At 38.8% G+C, this 21557-nt stretch overlaps 1 protein-coding gene across 2 annotated transcripts; it reads right to left on the bottom strand.

The window, feature by feature from the left end:
• Positions 1-77: 77 nt before the first annotated feature.
• On the bottom strand, positions 78-20917 carry LOC109069687 (E3 ubiquitin-protein ligase MARCHF7-like). Of its 2 annotated transcripts, XM_042725511.1 has the most exons (11): positions 20866-20917; positions 17038-17234; positions 14948-15097; positions 14417-14573; positions 14118-14300; positions 12745-13843; positions 3429-3598; positions 2802-2905; positions 1493-1594; positions 1286-1334; positions 78-806 (listed from the first exon to the last, which is right to left on the bottom strand). In XM_042725511.1, exons 2-11 carry the CDS (start codon positions 17218-17220, stop codon positions 709-711), a joined length of 2295 nt encoding a protein of 764 aa, XP_042581445.1. In that variant the 5' UTR covers positions 17221-17234; positions 20866-20917; the 3' UTR covers positions 78-708. The 2 variants fall into 2 exon arrangements, with proteins under 2 accessions (XP_042581445.1, XP_042581444.1); XM_042725510.1 differs by lacking the exon at positions 1286-1334.
• Between the last annotated feature and the right edge of the window lie 640 nt (positions 20918-21557).

Raw genomic sequence — 21557 nt, forward strand, 5'->3', positions numbered from 1 at the left:
AGCTTTAAGATGACATCTGAAGGACAAAGCAGTTTTTTTTTTTTTTTGTGGTATTGAAATACCTCCATTTTATTGTAATAATTCAAGCGAATTACACTGTTATAATGTACAACATACAAACAGACTGTGGAAAAGGTCTTCTGTAAAGAGAGTCTTGAAAGAAAAGTGACCACATTTTCTCACTCACCCATTCTCCAAAAACAAAAAAACAATAAGTGTATTAATAACATAAAACCAGGAAACTAAGGATCTTATATTTTTTTTAAAATCAAAGATATTGAAAACACACATCATCTCCTTTTGATGCAGCCCATGAGTGGATGAACGTTCCTCAACTGCACCATGTAAGAGTATGAATCTTCCAAGATCCTCTCTTTCCCCAAACCAGCTTCTAAGCATAGTTAAAGCACTCATGGCAGTCATCGGTTCACCAGATTTTTAACGGAATAAAGCTTAAGAGTGCTCAGCAACCTGATGCAAGAAAAAAAATAAAAATTTAAATCATAACAGGAACCAAACAGCTCCCATAAACTTTGTAAAATTATCTGCATATTGTGAAAGCCTTGTGATAGGCTAAGAACAGTGGTTACACTGCCAATCAGACATTGGCTATAGTCACTTCAAGCAGGAGGAGGCAGGTCAGGAACAGCAAGTGGGAGGAGATGGAGACAGACGGCTAAGCCACGCCCCTTCATCCCTGCCAACACATTAAACCTCCTCCTCTTCATCATCATCCTCCAAGTCACAGAAGTCGATGGATGGTCTGCTGTCCTCCACCTCATCTTCATCAGATTCTGCGTATGAACCTTTGAGTCCAAACATAAGAGATATGCAGAAACATTAAATACCAGAAGGGGAACGGAGGGAGAAAAAAAAAAAAAAGAAAAAAAGAAGCCAGATGCCACCTTCTGGTGGTGAATTAAACAAGCAAACATTTTTAACACCAAGGAGACACTGGTAGTTCCTTCTATGCATTCAACAGCCAATTATGACTCACGATGTCAGTTCAATAAATAAATAGATGTTATAAATGCCATGCAAATAAATCTTAACATTTGTTTACACTTTAAACTTTATCCAGTTTTTTTTTTTTTTTTTTTAATAAATGCACATTTTTGCTTAAGTAATTCAAGCACCAGAACAAACACTAGGTTATCATCTATACTTACCCATGCATTTAAAATAAGTTGATATCAATTATATTAAGATTAATATACATGAACTGACAAGATTTAGGGGTTTTATGATGCAGTACCAAAATAAATAGAAGTAATTCATAACATACTTTCAAGATTGTCCATGTGCTCGTGTAGAGTTCTCGCCAAGTTGAAAAACTGAGCGAGAGAGAGGAGAACGTTTTGATTTTCAAATCACAACAGCTTATAATGAACACTTTCATATTGAGTGACGCACCACACGAGTCAATGCACTGAACTTGGACATGAACTAAAGGACAATGAACAAAGCAACAGGAAAGATCTAGAAGTCTTACCCCAGCATCATTTACTGCACCCAGGACATCAGAAAACCTCTGCTCACACAGGTGCAGGAGCACCACCAGATACAGGCCACAGCTGATGAACTCATACTCCGACTGAGGAATCAAACACAAATATGAAACTAAAGATAAATATAATTAATTTAACTGATAGATGTGACATGACTTGCTTAAAGTCTTTGAAGATGTTCCTTATTCCACAGACTCAGTAAGGAGTCAGATCAACAGCAATGGGATTCTAAGCAAATACTAGTTCTGATTCATTGTTTTTCTATATAAATGTGCTAGACAGATGTGGAGCTCAAGTTAAAAAGTGAAACATTTCTAGATTAGCATTTTCCCCTCATTCCTTGACCCTGTGTCTCACATATTTTAATGCAAGAATGCATTTGTGAATGACTCTTAGTAAGTCTGTTTACGCCAAGACAAACGCTCAGGGTTACAATAAACATTTTACATTTAAATGGAGTACTAATGCATCTGATCAGGAAAAATCAAACGCTGACATGCTTGTCAGTTTGTTTGTGTGTTTTTTTTTTTTTAAACCGAGAGGGGTTCAAATGAAAGCCCATTTCCACCACTGAATTAAAAAAATAATAATAATTCGTACAATTCTGACTTTTATCCCTTGCATTTTGCGAGTTTCTCGCAATTCTGACTTTTCTTAAAATTTAGAGATATAAACTCACAAGTGTGAGTTATGTCAAATGCTAAGGGGGGTGGGGGGATACTGATATACTTGACTCACAACTGCATTTTATAAAATCATAATTGTGAGATTTTTCAGACTTGCAATTTTGAGGGGGAAAAGTCAGAAATGATAGTTTTAATCTTGCAATTGAGTTGCTCTCGTAATTGCGAGTTTATATCATGCAATTCTTAGAAGGAAAAAAATTGCAAGATAAAAAGTGGCAATTAAAACTATGGTTACTTGGTGGTGCTTATGAAAAGAGCATTTTGCTAAGCGACAGTGAATAGCAGAGGAAGAATCCAACACGGATTCTTGTGCCTCTGAACTGCTGTATTCAGCATTGTTTGATAAACACCCTAGCAAATACAAAAATCTTTTTGAAAAGTCTGTTTGACTTCCTTTCTTCTTTGTGAAAAGTGAGGTTAAGTGTCAGAAGCGCTGCTTTTTAGTGTGAACGGGCCTTTATTCCATGTAATAATTCTTGTTCCTCTGAGACTCTTTAAAAACCATAACCACACACATTTGTGTACAGGCAAGTATGTTCTGACCTTAAAAATAAGGGAAATCTGAACAATGTGCTTTATTGTATACATATTGGGTTGACACACTTACCCTTTCATGAGATCTGTAGAGCTCATTGATGTCAAAGTTCTCAATGTTCAAGTGCAGTTTTTCCTTACAAAGTTCACAGGTAGTGATGGCTTCTAAGTTAGAACCTGTGTACGAAAGTGCACACGTACTCAATATGAATGAAAAATAGCTGCATTCATCTCTTATTAGCAAATGTAGCCCTCAACAAGTCATTGAACCCCAGTTTATCTGGACCTTGGTAATACCATGTTGCTCTTGGGAAATGGTAGAACCATAGTATTCTCAAAGTAAATACTTTGGTACATAATTATGGTAGTCATTCTGAACTCTACAATGCACTGCCACAGCATTCTTCCATAATGGCTTGTAGCCTCCTTCCTCAATGTCAAAAGTTCTTCATAAAAGTTCATAATAGACAGTTAACAAATGAGATTCTTCATGACTTAACATTTCAAACGTGTGCTTTTTATCAGTCTGCCTTCACACTGTGTTATGCATCAGTAGTCCTGAACTGCAGGAAATGAACCCCAAATCCTCCTTGTCAGACTGAAACTGAAAGCAGTTCCTTTCTCAGTGCACATCAAACAAATGAATCTACACTATATAAACACCTAATTTACTCCTGCCCTCAGGAAAAGACATCCATACCAGAGCTGATTTTGGAGCGGAGCCATTTCTTAATGCAGTCCTGGTGCACATATTGCAGGCTGCCGGTGCACTTGCAGGGCTCGATCAGAGGGTTGGAACTCGACTGCTCCCCCATCTGACAGATTCGGCACAGATCACCTTCATCCTCATCAGAGTCCTCCAACAGCAAGCTAAAAGTAGGAAGAAGGTGCGGGGACAATTAGCAAATTAAGTTATGAACATCTGTTCCTAGTACACTAACAGTGCCCAATCATTCAGAATTTAGACCCATTTCTACTTGACCACAACTGAAGCAGCCAATCGGGATCTTAAGGATTACTAGAAACTTTCAAGCAGGTGTGTAGAAGCAGAATGAAGCTAAACTTTGCTGGAAGGAGGCCCTTCAGGAACAGGAATGGAAACCCTGTGTGACACAGCCTATAAATAACTGTGTGATGAGAAAACAGTGTGGGTCGTGATTCATCAGTTTATAAAGTGCATCCGAGTGTTTACTTAAGTGCTTCGACACACAACCACATAAAACTGTGTTTTGATTCCACAAATCAAGCTTACACAAACTATCGGTCAAGTGGAGAGAGAAAAAAATAAAATAAATAAAAAAAAAAAAAAAACCTTGTGCTTGTGGGCAGTAATAGGTGACGTGTACACACACACACACACACACACACACACACACACACACACACACACACACACACACACACACACACGTTAACTTTTTTTCTTGTCTGAATACATCAACTAATGCTTTAAATAGGGCTGGGCAATATATCGCTTAAGATTGTGACGCGCATTTCGTCAGTAAAGCCGGTTCCCTGATTACCGCTAAATCACCATCACCTGCTTTTAAACGGAGCGGCATTTAATATACAGAGCCATAGATCACTGACAAGCTACGCAATATCGCGTTCTTCATCGCAGATGAATCGCCTTCAATAATGAACGCGATATTGCGTAGCTTGTCAGTGAACTACGGCTCTGTCTATTAAATGTTGCTCCATTTGAAAGCAGGTGATGGTGATTAAGCGGTAATCAGGGAACCGGCTTTACTGACGAAATCGCATGCGATATATCGCCCAGCCCTAGCTTCAAACATGACATTCCAAACCATGGTTTTGCAACTAAACCAGTTTTTTGTTGTGAAAGATGCACTCAATTGTTTTTTGATGAATAGCATTATTAAAAACGGTTTAAAATCATGTACACGTACTGAAAATCCAAGTGTTAATTCTTCAATTGTAATCCTTAAAATTACCATAAACAAGAAAATTGGGAGTTAAAACGCGTTCACATTTATCATTGTTGCGTGTCGTTCTTTTAATCTACACGACTGGGGATTATGTGCGATGGCAAAAGATTTCCCCACGCAGATTTAGCAATGGACTGTTGCTGCACTGACCAACAGAAAGCTGCTCGATTTAAAAGCGACTTCTGCGGGAATTCATACGTCGCTACATTATTGAAAACTGACTTGGTCTATGTAACTATACCTTTACTTAGTGCTGGAGGATACAGCCAAAATTTATATCATGATACATTTCTCAATTTCAGTGGATATGATATACTTCTGATGTCGATATGAACAGTAAAAAAAATAAAAAATAAAAAACCTCAGACAAACTGCAATCAAAAATCAGTAATAATAGACACATGCACGCCTAATGTATGATTCCTGTATGTCACTATAATAGTCGTTACTTTGACTACAACCATCATCATCAAAACTTTACTAGAGCGACACGACACTGGCTTTCTTTATATAAAGCTGAGAGCTGTAGTTTTCACATTATATGCTCATGCAGTGGTCGGGTGTTTTGAGTTGCTATTCAGTCTGTATTTCACACAGTTAGATGTGAAATGGCTTCAGCTGCTCCGAAACAGTTATGTATGACGCTTATACCATGTCTAGACCAGACGTGAGCAGTGAATCGCGTCGCGACAAGAGACAGCAGAACCTTATTATAACGTATCACTCATAGTTTTGAATGGGGAAAAATGCAACACTCAATATGGCCGCTCAATCTAACAAAGCCCCACCTTCTCAGCAAAAGAGCCAATCGCTAATCGGTAAAGTCAGTGCATCACTGCAGCTGCCGTTAGAAGTCCCGGTTGCTATAGAAACCGTTAATGCTCTGGAGATGTGCGGTTAGGACTGCGCATACGCACTGGCTGATCTAGCATGAAAGATAAGCTCTCTTTTAACGCTATTCGAGCAAAATAAACATTTATGATACAGTTGTCAGATTTTACTGGTGATTTCAAATATGAAATTTAATCTTAAGCTTAGTGAACAGTTTTGGAGAATTTGATGTTTCCCCATTCAAAGAGATAGGAGCTGCACTTGCAAGCCAGAGAGGTGTTTCAAAGATGGCCGCCAAGTGACATGACTTGCCTTGGAAGTCGTGGCCTAATGGTTAAAGTTTGACTCCTAACCCTAAGGTTGTGGGTTCGAGTCGCGGGCCGGCAATACCACAACTGAGGTGCCCTTGAGCAAGGCACTGAACTCCTAATTGCTCCCGGGCGCCGCAGCATAAATGGCTGCCCACTGCTCCGGGTGTGTGTGTTCAGTGCTGTGTGTGCGCGCGCTCACTGCTGTGTGTGCACACTTTGGATGGGTTAAATGCAGAGCATGAATTCTGAGTATGGGTCACCAGACTTGGCTGTATGTCACGTCACTTTTTTTTTTTTTACTTTATAATCAATACTGTCCACACCGAATGCAAAATTCCCAACAGCACACGGATTCCCTGTTCTATTTCTGATGTGGTTCGAGCTGTTTGCAATGGCCGTTTTGTCGCTTCAATCAGTCACATCCATATAGACATGGTGTTGCGCTGCATCCAGTGTAGAAAATATCGCTGATTATAATCAATGGGCTCTACTGTCTTTTTTGCTTTTGCTCACGTCCTGTGTAGACACTGTGACATGCTAATCACTTTCATACCAAATAATATACTTTAAAACAAACACCAGAGACCGCTTAAATAAATGTTTCACATGCTGAGAATGCTAACCCAACATATAGGCCTAAATATAAAAACCAAAAATGTTTAAGAATCACCCAGGATACCACTGGGCGATTCATGATCAGGTAGATCAACCGGATCTGAACGCCAGAAAACTAATTGGCCAAAATGTTTCATTTGACTTTTCAGATATCACCTGCTCTTCCCTTTGGATTACCTCTGACCTACTTTCTGGACGATCTGAATTTTTGCATATTAAATTTTAAAATATTGAATTTGAGGTTTCCGGTTTCCTCTTCATCTTAAACTTGCAGTATTTTTAAAAACTGGATATTTGCGGTCAAAAAAATTCACTGCTTGAAAATACACATTTATAAAACTGCTATAAAAAAAAAAATTAAGTTGTGCTAAATTTCAAATTTTCATTATTCAAGTTAAATAAATCTAATGCAGAACTAATGTTAAATGCCACATAATACTCAGTTTTGATGAATGCCACTTGTCAGTAATTCTAAATTATACAATACAAATTCAAATAGTTTTATATTATAAGCTCCACAGAGTTGCTGCAGAAAACAGAAAAGGAAAAAAACCTTTTCCTGGAAACAGGCTTATTCAACATGCAAATTCATTCTCTGCAAGCAGTTGTGTGTGGCGCCTTCGTTGGTTGCGCCGCGTGGAACCCTCCATTAAGGAACTAATACAAACCAAATTTGCGTCAGTAAACACTCGTTCATTGGGAAATAAAACTTTCATCCTGAACAATTTTATTGGGATGAATAAATTGGACGTTTTCCATGTATCAGAAACCTGGCTTAAGGTAGGAGATTCTTCATCGATTTTTGAACTTCTGCCCAAGGGATATATATTTATCAACTCTCCTTGCCCACTGGGGTCGTGGGGGGCGGGGGATTAATGACTATATACACAATAAAAGTATTCACTGTCAGCCACTTCTGATGGGACCAGCCTCCAAAACCTAACAAAATGTTTGTCAAGGAATTTTCTGACCTTTTGAATGAATTGTCCACAAAGTATGCTCTTGGAAAATTTTAAATGTGCATATATACTGTGGAAAGGATACTCTTTCGTATGAATTTATAAATTCGATTGAATCGTTTGATTTGGTGCGATAGGTAAATAGTCCCACTCATGAATTGGGCCATTTGTTAGATTTAGTTTTAACTCAATCTGTAAATTGAAGATGTAGAGGTCTGTGTGACAATTTTCAGATCATACGCCAGTTATTTTTAAGACTTGGATTGATATTCCACCTGTTCTCTTGGACAAGTCATTGTGCTGGTCAAGGAAAATAAGTAAAAAAACAAATGTTGATTTCTCTCTGCTGTTCAAAAGCCCTTGATGCTTGAATCTCCACGGTTACATCTAGGCGTAGATGAGCATTGGACTTTGCGAAGGTCAACCTGTGTTGACACATAAAACTGTATTGTCCCACTAAGATTAAGTTAGCAAAAACAAAAGGAAATCCCTGCTTAACTGAATCTACTCGCTCCCTCAGAAGAGTGTAGACAGGTGGAGAGATGGAAAAAAAAAAATACAAAAAGTAAACTTCACGTCAATTATGAAGCGCTAAGAGATTCTTTATTCAAGTTCCAAAAAGCTGTAATGGAAGCAAAAAAAATAAGCGGCGTTTCCACCGCTGGAACTTTACCCAGGAACTATGGGCTGGTACTCTGTCTGTTTCTACCGCAGGAACCAGGATCTAAATAAAGTTCTGGGTAAAACAAATGCCCCTCAAAAAGTCCCTGCTCATGAGGTAGTACTTTTTCAAAGGTCCGGAACTTTTGGGGGTGGGACTTGGGCGCTAAACATGCTGATTGGTTGAGTTCAAGCAGCATTGTGATTTCATCCACCATTTTATTCAGATAATTTTCAAAATATTACTGTTATTGTGTCATGAAATGTAGTTTTAAAAGTATTTCAGGCGAGAATGTAGTTGTTTAAAACTCAAATCTGCGGTTTATTTATAAAGACAGAACCTATTTAAAAATGTGTTTCGCCGATTTCGGAGGCGATCAGCGGGAGCTCAGTACTCATGTAACCGCCTAGAGCAGTCTCAACTCGGCTAATCCTTCTGACATTTGCCACTGGCTCCGATGTCTCTTTACCGGTTAAACATAAAATATAATTTGTTTTGGGTAAATCTAACAGGTAATCTTTGGTCTTTATTTAATTTATCTATATGTTAAAATGAAAATAAAGAGGCAATTTATGTATTTAGTTTCTATTAATGTAGGCTGTGTGCGTATATATATATATATATATATATATAAGTGGTGGGCCGTTATCGGCGTTATCGTGCTGCGTTAACGTGAGACTCTTAACGCGCGATAAAAAAATAAAAATATCGCCGTTAATCTATTCTCAAAGTTGGGTTGGTATCTGGGTCTACAATAAGCAAGCTATGATGACTTTCACCGTGATAGTTCAGCGCGGATGTATACCTAGACGAATTGCACTGTAGCGGGCGAGAACGAGTCTTCGAACCTGTGTGTATGCCTACTGTGAAATTACCAAGCTTCCCAAAAAAAACCTCGACAAGACTCACGCCTGTTTCACACATACTCCGTCTGATGTGCGTATGCAGTCCGTGTGCGTTACGTGTGTGGTGCAGAAGCAGCACGGACTCATGGTGCTTTCACACAGGATGCGTTTGAACTCCGTTACTGATCGGCGGCTGTTTAGTCCACAAACACAACATTTGTTCATTATTCTATATTTCAAACCATGTTAAAAAAAAAAAAAAAAAAAAAAAAAAAAAAAAAAAAAAAAAAAAAAAAAAAAAATTTACTTATCGCAGTAACAATCTTTCATAATCATAGACATAAGTTTAAACTTAATAAATATAAACAACATATTCATGCATTTGAGTTCTAGGTTTGTATAATAAGCTGCTCAAGCAAGCGGCAAAACATTTAAACACAACAATTTGCCTACTTTTCTTGTTGGGATATCGCAAATATTTAATTAAAGCACCACTGACAGAAACAGTCGACTCTCGTGCCTTTTGCATTTAAATCTTTATTACAAGCAATCGCACGGTTCTTAATGAACTTTGTCTGCTTCCATAAAAGTGCATAGGCCTATATAATGTTGCCTCGTTTATCTAAAGGTGTTCTTTTTCTGGTTTTAAATCTAGCCAAAAACCCATGTGTTGCGTGTATAACACAGAAGCCTTTAATTAGTATTCATTTATTGTGAAATTACTGCATTTCCGTGTCAATCCATGGTAATTTTTTACCGCGAACAATGCGCCGTCATTTTAATTCAGCGCATGCAGCACAGCAAAAATAGACTCAGTACACTGCTGCAGACGCACCGCTCCTGGAACGCACTGACGGACCACAACTGCGTGAACGCTGGAATCCGTTAACATGGGTGCGTAAAAAATAAATAAATAAAAAATAAAAAAGTGCAACGCATACGCACTGCAGGCGGAGTATCTGTGAAACAGGCGTAAGGTTGTTTGCAACTTGTGCAATGCGGAATTAGTTTACTGTAGGAGTTCTTCCAGTCTCAAGTACCACCTAAACGCAAAGCATCCCTTAGCTAATGCGGAAGATGCCAGGCCAACCAATGTAGCGCAGGGGAAGAGTCGTCATCAAACTACTATGTTTGAGTGCAGCACAGCTCTTTCAGTACTAACAAGTACATCTTATTGAACATAATTTGAATGCCTTCGGCAGAATTCAAATGAGCCATTTTAATCTAGATTAATTCCAAGATTATAGTGAGATTAATCTAGATTAAAATTAATCTATGCCCACCACTATATATATATATATATACACACACACACATATACACACACAAACACTCCCCTGAACTAAGTACATTTCTGCGGCTATTATTATTGTTTAAATGAAAACGAAAGGAGGCAGTGGTATTTGATAGTTCCTGAAAAAAAAATGGTTCCTGGTACAATTGTTCCGGGTTAATTCGGTGAAAACGTGGCAATACTTTCCTTTTTAATATTATTAGGGCTTAGGCCAGTAACCTGAAATTATTGTTCTTTATTATAAATGCAGTTATAAATCCATTGAATAATATGCACCAGAATTCTTGATGAAATTCTCAACTTTTGACCAGCACCTCCAGATTCTGACAGTGGTAATGGACCCATCAGATTCCCCTGCCTATAGTGCAGAGTGGAGCGAGTTCCAGTCTATTACCACATCCATATTACAAGAGATTGTACAAAACCTGAAACCTACTTTGTGAAAATTATATGATGCCTAGTCGTGATAAAGCAGGCTTTCGACTGTGTATCGCCGAGCTTAATGCACTTGATTAACAAAAGTCTGTGTACAGGTGCGTGTCCATTAGATTTTAAGTATGCTGTTGTGTCACCTCTGCTTAAACGGCCAAATTTGGCCCCGGATGAGATGAAGAACAACAGACCTATCTCACAGTAGCCTTTTGTATCAATTTTTTTTGTTTTGCAGCAATTACTTGTATTTTTAAATTAACTTTATTTTAGAAAAGTTTCAATCTGGGTTTAAGGTGGCTCACAGTACAGAGTCGGCAGTATTGAAAGTTTTCAACATCATCTTTTTAGCACTAGATAAGGGAGATTATTATTTTAGTACTATTGGATCTTAGTGCGGCTTTTGACATGGTAGATCATGAAACTCATCTCTCGCCTTGAAAATCTGAAGGTCTGGAATTCATGGCAGCTTTCATTGGCCAAGGCCCGCCCATGAGGCCGTTTGACCGACATGTCAAACAACCAATCACAGTTTGTTTCGTTCATCGTCACGTTTCAAGGCGTGGAAATGTCGCCACAATAACAGACCGATGTGTAAAACTCTGACATATTTTAAAGATTCTATGCAGCAAACTTTAAATATTTCACATACTTTTGAAAATCCAGCGTTTAGTTGATCCTGCTAAGTGCTCGTCGTCACAGTTGTAAACACTATGGCTTTCTTCTTTCGTGAGGAGGTTTGGCGCCACGGTATCTTTGTTTCCAGGCAAAACGTTAAAGAACGCGACACGCACGTCTCATGGAAATCCTGTAGAATTCAACCAATCCGATGATGACTTTGACACTCCTGAAGTGTTTCCACTTTAGTGTCCCATATGCATCAGACGTTCAGCCAACAGTCTGAGGCTGAGACTATGGTAGGCCTGAAAGGTATGGTCTTGAAATGGTTTTGATCTTTTCTAAGTGACAGGTATTTCTCAGTTAAGTATATAGATTCAATCTCTAGGAAAAGATTGCTTCCATTGGGGGTCCCACAGGGATCAATTCTTTCTTCTACACGGTTTTACTTATATCTGCTCCCTTCAGGTAGCTTTTTTTTTTTTATAAAGCATGGAGTATCATTCCATTGCTTTGCCGATGATACCTAATTCTACTTGCCACTAAAACACCCAATGAAATCTCTTGACTCCCTTTTAGCGTGTTTAAACGATATAAAAACAATTGGATGACAAACTTTTTTTTAATGCTAAATTAAGAAAAGACTGAGGTTATTGTTTTTGACCAGCCAAAATATTCTATTAAATCACTTTTAAATTAAATCCCACTGGCACCATATTTTAAAACATCGGTTAGAGATTTAGGTTTTCGAACTGATGATAATTTAAAAATGGAAATAAATTCTGTGGTACATGCTTGCTTTTATAATCTGCGCATTTTAGTAAAAATCAAAAAAAAAATTGTCAAATGCTGACTTCTAAAGAGTTTTTCATACATTTGTTCTATCATGTTTAGATTTACTCGCTGTACGAGGGCATCTCTGCCACATCCTTGGCTCGATTACAATCAGTTCCGAATGCGGCGGCGAGGCTTCTAATAAGGGTAAAGAAATAGGATTCTATTTCCCCGGTACTTGCAAACTTGTGCTGGCTCCCTGTTTGTTTTAGAATTAAGAAGATTTTTAATTTTTGTATATAAATCATTAAACAACCAAGCAACCTTGTACCTCACAAACCTCTTGATGCCTTATAACCCCCCTAGAGCTTTGCGCTCAGAAAACTAAACTTCTGGTAGTGCCTAGGACAATTCATCACCAAAAAGGCGATAGGGCTTTTGCAGTAATGGGCAGAGATTGTGGAATGAGTTTCCATTACATATGAGATCTGCTAAATCGCTGTCAATGTTTAAGAAACTGCTGAAAGCTCACTTTGGAGTGGCAGTTTATGTTACTTAAATAATATAGTAGGTTATTTGTGATTGTTAGATTGGTCAATGTGTGTGTGATGGTGTTTTGGTTGTTTGTTTTTATGTAAAGCACTGTGGGTAACCCTTGGGGTTCTTTTAGTAGTGCTATATAAATAAATTACAAAAAAACAAAAAAACAAAAAACAAATTGCCCTCTGACCTCTCCTGAATCTTTCGCAGTCTCTCTGGGTCTCTGGAGGGGGCGGGCTTGTCTTTCACCTGCTCATCAGTTTGACTCCTCCCTTCTGCTCCCACTCCCACACCAATTATCATATTCTCAGGCATACGGAAGAGTGGGCTGTTCATCACCCTGCCCATGCCATGGCTCCATCCTGCTAGGCGGGCTCCGTCCTGCAGTAGTGACGCAGAGAGACCTGAGGCTCCAGTAGAGGGTGCTGCTGTGGCACCCTCTGAGGACTCATCTTCATCATCGTCATCATCTTCACAATCCGTGCTCCGGTCAGGTGTTTTACGGCCATCACGGTCACCAAGAGGGAATTGGGGTGAACGATGAGGGTCCATGCGGGCGCTTTCGTCACGCCCTTGCCTCCTGCGACGAGAGAACAGTGGGGTACAGCGGTTCCAGTTCAGCCAGGACAGGCCTGTCGGAGATCTGAGCGATTCTTGTTCGTGCTCGACTACACCAGCTCTCTCCTGGACGGGAGCGAGAGATGGTCCACGTCTGCGCAAGAATGAAAATGACTGAACAGGGTCAGAGTTCCTCAACTCTGCTTCCAAATTTCCTCGGCTGACTAAAGGAGGGACTTCAGAGGGTGGGGCTTCATCTGGACTTGAGTCATATGACCGAGAATCAGAGGCAGAGCTGGCGGTAGAGTTAGACTCCTGACTAGAGCGTCGGGAGAAAAGCCGGGATAGCAGACGCCTGGTTGTTCGCCTGCCATCTGAGTCACCGCCATTCTGAGCAGGAAGTGGAGTGGGGGCGGGGCTAGAGGACGGTGGGCTGGAGTTACAGCCAGTAAGGGGCACGTAAGGGGTGGAGCTCCAGGATGAGAGCTGGGATGAGGCTGTGACAGAGGCGGAGGTTCTGGTGGAACTAGAGCTGGAGCGTGTCGTATCATGAGAGAACGGACCAGACTGGTAATCTGAGGTCAGCCTGTGAGAACTGCGCTGCAGAGGAGAAGGAAGGTACTCGGCTGAGATACGGTGGCTAGATGAACCATTCTCTCTGTGGGATGAATACTGGCTCTCTTTGGGTCGAGCACCTTGTGCATAGGTGGAGGTAACACGCTCCGAACGGTCTGAAGCACAAAAAGAAATGTAGAGTTACCATGATGGCCTACAATAATGCATTCGACCAGTGGTTTTGGACCAGAGACCATTAGACCACAGTCTTTACTAATGAGCTGATCAGGTGTTAGATTAAGGAGATTTTTAACTCGTCTCCAGGTACAGGGCTGAAATGTCCACATTAATTTGGATATATCGAAATACAGCATTTTCATTTCAAAACACCCTCAGTTCACACTGGTAGTAGACAATTGGGTCTAAATGTGAATAGATGTGTGCACATACACAATGAAGATGTCAGCCCACTAGGCCGGTAACTAGACTCCCCCAGTGAGGTCAGTCCTGAATTCCCCCTCTTCTCCAAATCTCTGCGGGCCCAAAGACCCTCTGATGGAGTTGTCGAAGATGAAGAGGAGGATGAAGAGGAGGATCTAGATAATGGACTGATGGAGGATTTCCATGAAGAATCTAAACAAGAACAATGTGTTATTCCACCATACATTCATACAGACACCCAATATTAACTATAGCTACAGCATTTTAACACTTAAATATTTTTGCAACTACTTGTTACTGTGACATACTTCCTAAAGTTGAGTAAGAGCTGGCAGGTTTAGATGTGGAAGGGGATGTAGAATATGCTGCTCTATTTGTGTAGGAAAGTTTTGCTCGTTTAGACTCGCTGTCTTGGGATGTGCCAAGAAGTCCACAGTATGTTCCCGGTCTTCTCTCAGAGTCGGTCTAAAATGCAAACACACAAACAGATGCAGTCAGATGTCATGCATTTCTGGGTTGGTTACTAAACGGACTCCAAGATTCTTGGACTGTTCACATTGCAAAGATCTTTCAAATCGGATTTTTTGATAAAGTTGTTACATAAATATCAATGTATGAAAACATCACAACAAATGTCATACTTAATACACAATTATGTTGTGCTACTTTATAAAACTAAAAGAACATTGGACATCCAATCTTATATCTATGCTGTAGCATTAGACTTTCTCATGGTTTAAAATATACGTTATGCAATGTAATTATTATTATTATTTTTATAATAAAACCTCTTTATATAATTTACATATACATATAAAATTTATACACAAAATATTTACAAGTCTGCCTCGGTCCACACTGGCAGATTCTGTCCATGTTCGATCACAGGAAGATGACGAAGACAGAGAGACAGGAGTAGAGAGCTTCCAGTTGGAGTGACGACTTTCAGTTGAATTGTAACCTCTTGGCGAGCTCAGCAGACGGGAGCTCTAGAACAGACAGGAAACATGAGAAATGAACACAACCTGTGAACGTTAGAACATGGGACAGGAAGAGACGCAACAATTATGGAGTCATTCAACTACTGTTTGTTCTACATCATTAAAGAGATACATGGGCCAATATTCAGACTTAAACAGCCAAGCACAAAGCCTCTGCTAAAAGTTTTCTTCCTTCCTAAAGCATATGGGTGGTTTGCTGCATTGTTATGTTGAGAAAACCCCTGTGGCAAACTATATACAGATGAGCTGATGGTGGCTAACACGGTTTAATGTGCACCTCAACACTGACTAATGTGCACTTCAACACTGACTAATGTAGAGATGTAGCCAAGTTCTTAGATCTTCAAAACACACTCTGGGAGTCAAAAACAACACTGGAAGTTTCAGTAATTTTATCTAGCGAGACAGACCTTGACATGTTGATGAGATACACCAGGGCCAGGACTTTAGTGTGCACTATAAAAAGCCCAGTGAACCAAAGTAGTGTAACATGAAGACCTTTCCAGAGCCCCAGCAGTGCTGTGGAATATGAGATGCTAATAGAGATAGCACACTGATCTCCATAGTGCCTCTCTCATGCATCGAGAATCTTCATGAAGTTTTACTGACTGAAGGGGTGGAGAAAATCAACTTAGAGTAATGAGAGGAAGAGAAAGAGGAAAAAAGAAGGAAAGAAATCCCTCGGGTAAATATTTTACTGTATAATGAAATAAAATAAAACTATTACAATAATTAATAACACTAAATATTAAAATCAATATTATTATTGATAACCCCCAGAGACCCAGCATAACAGAACTGTAATTGCATAAAGCAATCAAATACCTAATTTTCACTAAATATGGGTAAAAAAAATGAATGTAACAGTAGCTGACACGCTGAAATGTATCTACAGTTCTGGTGGTGGTGGGGGGGGGGGGTTTGCATATTAACTCTTAGCTTACTAAATATTAAATCTCAGTCTGATAAAACAAAACAAAAAAACAAAAACAACAACAACAACACTGTTGGTGTGGGTTAAACGTTTGAAATATTACACAAATTATATAACCTGTATAAAACAGAAACTATAATGCATAAGTGACTGTAAAATATGCATCTGAGTGCAAGAGCAGCATTTTGAGATTTGCTACCGGCTACTGTTTTTGCTTGACCATCTGTCTATTTTAGTTTTTACACAAACCTGGCAACACTGACATTAGGCAAAAAGCCAGCCTACTCAATAACTGGTCCAAAAATAATCAGAATCTTTTCCAGCAATGACCATTTTGTCAAAGTCTCATTAATATTTTCTCATTCAACTAAAAAAAAAAAAAAAAAAAAAAAAAAAAAAAAACACACCACATTATATTTAAAATATGCTTGTTATAAAAATTACAGTATTTGATTAAGCTCAAAAAATGTACCTTCATTATTTTTCATGACTGTATCATTACTGGTTAAAATATTCAATTTTTCAAATATATGCGTGTTCTGAATTATTGTGAACAGACAACTGAGGTGACATTTTTGTATTTTGCAATGTTTTTCAAACTGTGTATCCAAATTTTGCCAAAACAGTTTTTAGAACTAATGGCTTCATAAAGACCGAGGCAGGAAAATTAATATCGATGCTTAGGTTTCTTATGGATACATATCATTGCCCCACATGCTTCCATTTCTAAAGGAAAGAGTCAAAGACATTTTCTGAGGTAATCAATACTAAACCACAGATGCTGATGACAGAGCTACAAAACCTGTACTGAACCCCAAACAGTCCTTTAACTATGCTGGGTTACATAGAAAAATAATGTGGATTTCTGAGTGATGGGTTGAACAGAAGGGGCTAACGATTCAGACATGGCAGTCCTCTACCGAGAGAGTCTTAAGCTGCACTACCTGTGGATGTGAATGCAAACACTGCGGAAATGAATGCATCACTGTAATACCTGATAGTCTGCGTCTAATTTGACGGACGCTTCTCTGCTAAAGCGATCTCTTCCCAAGACACTCCCTCTGCCATAGAGCCGACTCGCACTGAGCGCTGAAGATGAGGAGGAGAGGGAGGTGGATGATGACAGTGAGGAAGAGCTGGAGACTGCAAACGGAAACCGACGAGACTTCGAATCCATCTCTAAACTGCACCCTGAGAGACAGAGAGACACACACACAACGTTACAGCCGCACACCCATGACAGAACACCGCTAAATTCCATTTAAAAACAGGACTGGTAATGAGATGTTTCAGGTGTGTCCTTAGTCAAGCATTACAAGTAGCCTCCAGCAGTATGATGGTTTTAGAGACATAGTTCACCAAAAAATGAATGATTGTGTCATGTACTCACCGTCGCATTGTTCTAAACCTGTATGACCTACTTTCTTACTCCTTCAGACGCCATTCATCATAATTATGTTAAAGAACTATTAGCACATTTTTAAAGTTAAAGTTCATGCAGAAATTAACATTGTCATCATTTACTCACACAAATGATGCTCCCAAAGCCTGTAAGCCTTTTGTCAAGCTTTATATATTAAAAATATATTTTTAATATTAATAAATAGCTTACAGCACTCTCTTTATTTGAGGAACAGATTTGAATTTAGGCTTTTATTTACATATAAACACTGATCAACGCATTGAGCACACATCAAATATGGTAATGGTATGGTTGATGTGCATTAAGCAATGTCTATAAGTAAAAACCAAAATTATGTCTGTTCTTCAAAATGACTGGGTCTTTTGAAAAGACTTACACCGCTCAATTCATTTGGATTAGTTCTACAATCTCCATGTACTTTATTAAGTGAGCACATTTTGGTTGCAGGCTTTCAATGGATGGACCACAATTATGTATCACTTAAAAATAATTAATTATGGATTTAATGGGTTTAAAGGGATACTCCACCCCAAAATTAAAATTGTGTCATCAAGCACTTATCCCCATGTCATTACAAACTCATAAAAGCTCCGTTTGTCTTCGGGAACGCAATTAAAGATTTTTTTGGATGAAAACCGGGAGGCCTGTGACTGTCGCATAGACTGCCAAGTAAATAACAGTGTCAAGGTCCATAACAGGTATGAAAGTCGTCTTCAGAATACTCCATCTGCCATCAGACGTGCAATCTGAGTTATATGAAGTGAAGGGTACACATTTTGTAAGCAAAGAAAAAAAAAATAAAGAATTAATTAATTAGTTTGTCAACAGTCTCCTCTGTGTCTCCCCATATCACTGTATGCTGTGTATGATCTTCTGTATCATCTGTTCCACCTGTGTCTCTATGGAGAGACACACAGGTGACTGTTGACCCAACAAATTAAATGAAGTTATTGTTTTTTTCCCGTCACTTCATATAACCCAGATTGCACGTCTGATGGCAGATGGAGTATTCTGACGATGACTTTCATACCTTTTATGGACCTTGACACTTATTTACTTGGCAGTCTATGGGACAGTCACAGGCCTCACGATTTTCATTCAAAATTTCTTAAATTGTGTTCCGAAGGCGAACAGAGCTTTTATGGGTTTGGAACGACATGGGGGTAAGTGATTAATGACGACCAAAAAAAAAAAAAAAAAGGATTTTGGGGTGGAGTATCCTTTTAATGACATGGTGGTGAGTAAATGATGACATTTTAATTTTTGGGCAAATGATTCCACTTAAATAAGAAACTTTATCCTCCTGCGTTTCGTAAAAGAAAAGTCATAGGTTTTAAACATCATGAGGGTGAGTAAAAAGTCTACTTTTTTCCCCAATGACTTAACCTTCAAAATACTACAAGTATATATGAAAATGGCAAAAATGTGAATCTGAACTATGTTTTACAGCCATCAAGTGTAGAGGAAATGCACTGAAGAAAATGTCTTAAATGCCTGACATTACCAATAATCACTAACCCTTGGCATCCCAAAAGCCACTGGCACTGACACACAGACAGTATGGACCACCTCAACCTGTCGTTTTATATCATAACACACTTTCCTCCCCTCACAGCTTCCTAAACATCTTCCTACATGCACCCTTCATCAAGTCCTCTATAAATACCCACCCCTCTACAGTAGAGGATCAAAATAGCCCCTTCCTGCAATGAAAGCTCTCTGCTGTATGTCAAACTTTTTCCAAATCACATTTGCCAAGGTGAGAACACTGCTAAACTTAACCTGAAAGGCACCAAAGCCACTGCTTCGTTAGGTGTCAGACAGAAAAGGCGCAAATGAGAGAGAGGGGCTATTGCAGGCTTAAGCCTGTACTTGAAATATTACTAGTTTAGATACAGAATGTTGTTGAAACACATATATATAGTAGGCCTCAAAGTTTTTTTAGATGCATAAAGCAACAATTTTATTGCATCATATCATATGAAGTGTTGGCTTGCTGCATCTCTTGCATCATTTTAAACTTTCTTCTTGAATATCTGTTGCTGCTCTCTTCCATACAACAAACAGTGACGAGACCAAAAAAAAAACAAAAACAAAAACAGCACAGACTAACAACTTCTGCATTATGGCTCCAAAATATCTGGAATATATGACAGCTTTGTTTGAGGATGAGACCAAAATTTTGCCATGGCCACTTTTCATATTCATTTTATGAAAATGAAATGCGAAGAAGTGCTAGTGAACTTCTCCTTTTCTGTGTTTGACAGAAGTAAGAAAACTCATGGGTTTTCGAAAGACATGACTGAGGAAATAAGCATCCATTTTCTTTCAGGGGATTTTTTCATAGATAAACATTTGCAAAAGGTTCTTCTGCAAAGATGAATGACAAGCAAACAGAATGAGAAATACATGTAACATAGGGGGCGTGTATGTAACAAGGGGCAGACAACAAAAACACCCGTGTGAAACCCTGTGGCTTGATTTTGTTTCCCGATTATGCAACCAGTGCTGGAACATTTTGTTTTAAACCCAGGCTTGTACACTCAACAAAAATCACAAAACAGCACACTAATAAAATTAGACATTTTAAGTTAATGCCTCTCTGCAGCTTCCTCATCTTATGGTTTCTACATGTGTTGAGCACATATGTGCTCTTCCTTGATTCCATGTGCATCAGTTAGTACTTTCAAATATTTTAAGTGATTTGGTACAAAAGGGGTGCAAATTTTGACTATTTTGAAATAGTTTCGAGATTACACTTATGGTCCAAATTTTAGATAATAACAAATGACCTAATAAATGTCTCTCTGGCCTCCAGGCCACAGTGTCCAAGTCCTTTCTGTTGAAACTTGACAGGACACAAACAGCACAAAATTTCGACTGTAAAACCACAGCTGATGCATATCAACAAACGTGTGCGTTGTCAGTGATTTGCATGCTTTAGCTCAGCACAGCTCTCGGGTTACAAGCAGGTACAAAAAAACAAATGGCTCGCAGAGGAAGTAAACAATGAGTTATTTATCCTGTACAAACTCTTTTTTGCTCCAATGAAATCAGACGGATTTAACTCAATGCATTCAGAAAACCCCCGATCCCCCCCCCAAAGCATGGCCCAATGGCATTTCATGACACGCGCCACTGACCCGTTAAACTAGACGCTCTAGGTTTCATGTTGATCCCCAGGAGTCAGTCGCATTAATAAACCAGCACTCTGCCAGATGTCTAGGCCTTGTTTTTGTTAGCCAGGACACTTCGTAACCTACAACAGAATAAAGCTCGCTGGATAACAGAATGCAATTAAATCGTAAAGCGTTTTGTATTAACTCTCAGCAAACGCTTGCCGTTAAAACACACCAATGTTAAAATACTCCGATTAACATCACCCCAGTGTGAACTCACCTCTGATTTTCCGTCTCTCTGATTTTAATATTAATGGCGTCCGTGTGTTGATATAGAGGGTCACGTGGTTTAAAGTGTAAGCGGACACCCGCAGGAAACGCGTACGGTTGCGGCTGATTGTCAGCTGCTCCAGCCAATGAATGACAGTGTTACGAAATACGCCCCTCCCTCTTTTCTCTTTACCATTGATATGTTGCACGTAAATTACATAGATTATTGTCCATGGTAAATTATAGGTTGTAAAATTAGAGGTGCCTCTCGGACATCTCAGTTGGTATTATCCAGCAAGTTAGTATTTGCAGATGATGGAAAATATATAAATACAAATTAACTTCCATGAAACAGTTTACGTTTATTTTTACGTTTTAGTTAACTCATTTTGGTGTAGTATACAGAAATCTGTTAAAATAAGTGTTCAAGACCTATTTTAATATTTGTGAAAAAAATGTATTTCTTTGATGCACAAATGATCTTGGGGGAGATAATGTAGGCTAGCCTATAATTTGAAAACCCATTACATTTAAACTTATATCAAAACAAAATACAATAATATATATATATTAAATTCCATGTATATAAAGGTAGTCAAAATTTACTAATACTGAAAAAACAACTTCGGTGAAACCAGACACTACAGTACATTGACAGCATCAATAGACTGGTTAAAAAATAAAACATCTAGACTGGAAATA

The sequence above is a fragment of the Cyprinus carpio genome, chromosome B6 (genome assembly GCF_018340385.1).
Source record: "Cyprinus carpio isolate SPL01 chromosome B6, ASM1834038v1, whole genome shotgun sequence".
Taxonomy (NCBI): Eukaryota; Metazoa; Chordata; class Actinopteri; order Cypriniformes; family Cyprinidae; genus Cyprinus; species Cyprinus carpio.

What these genes read in the sequence shown, in the direction of transcription:
- LOC109069687 (XM_042725510.1), bottom strand. Translation starts at nt 17,220, where the DNA reads ATGGATTCGAAGTCTCGTCGGTTTCCGTTTGCAGTCTCCAGCTCTTCC. An exon ending in TCTACAGATCTCATGAAAGG is followed by an intron (nt 1,595 to 2,801) that starts GTAAGTGTGTCA and finishes TTGATTCCTCAG; the next exon opens with TCGGAGTATGAGTTCATCAG. An exon ending in GTGCAGTAAATGATGCTGGG is followed by an intron (nt 807 to 1,492) that starts GTAAGACTTCTA and finishes TTGGACTCAAAG; the next exon opens with GTTCATACGCAGAATCTGAT.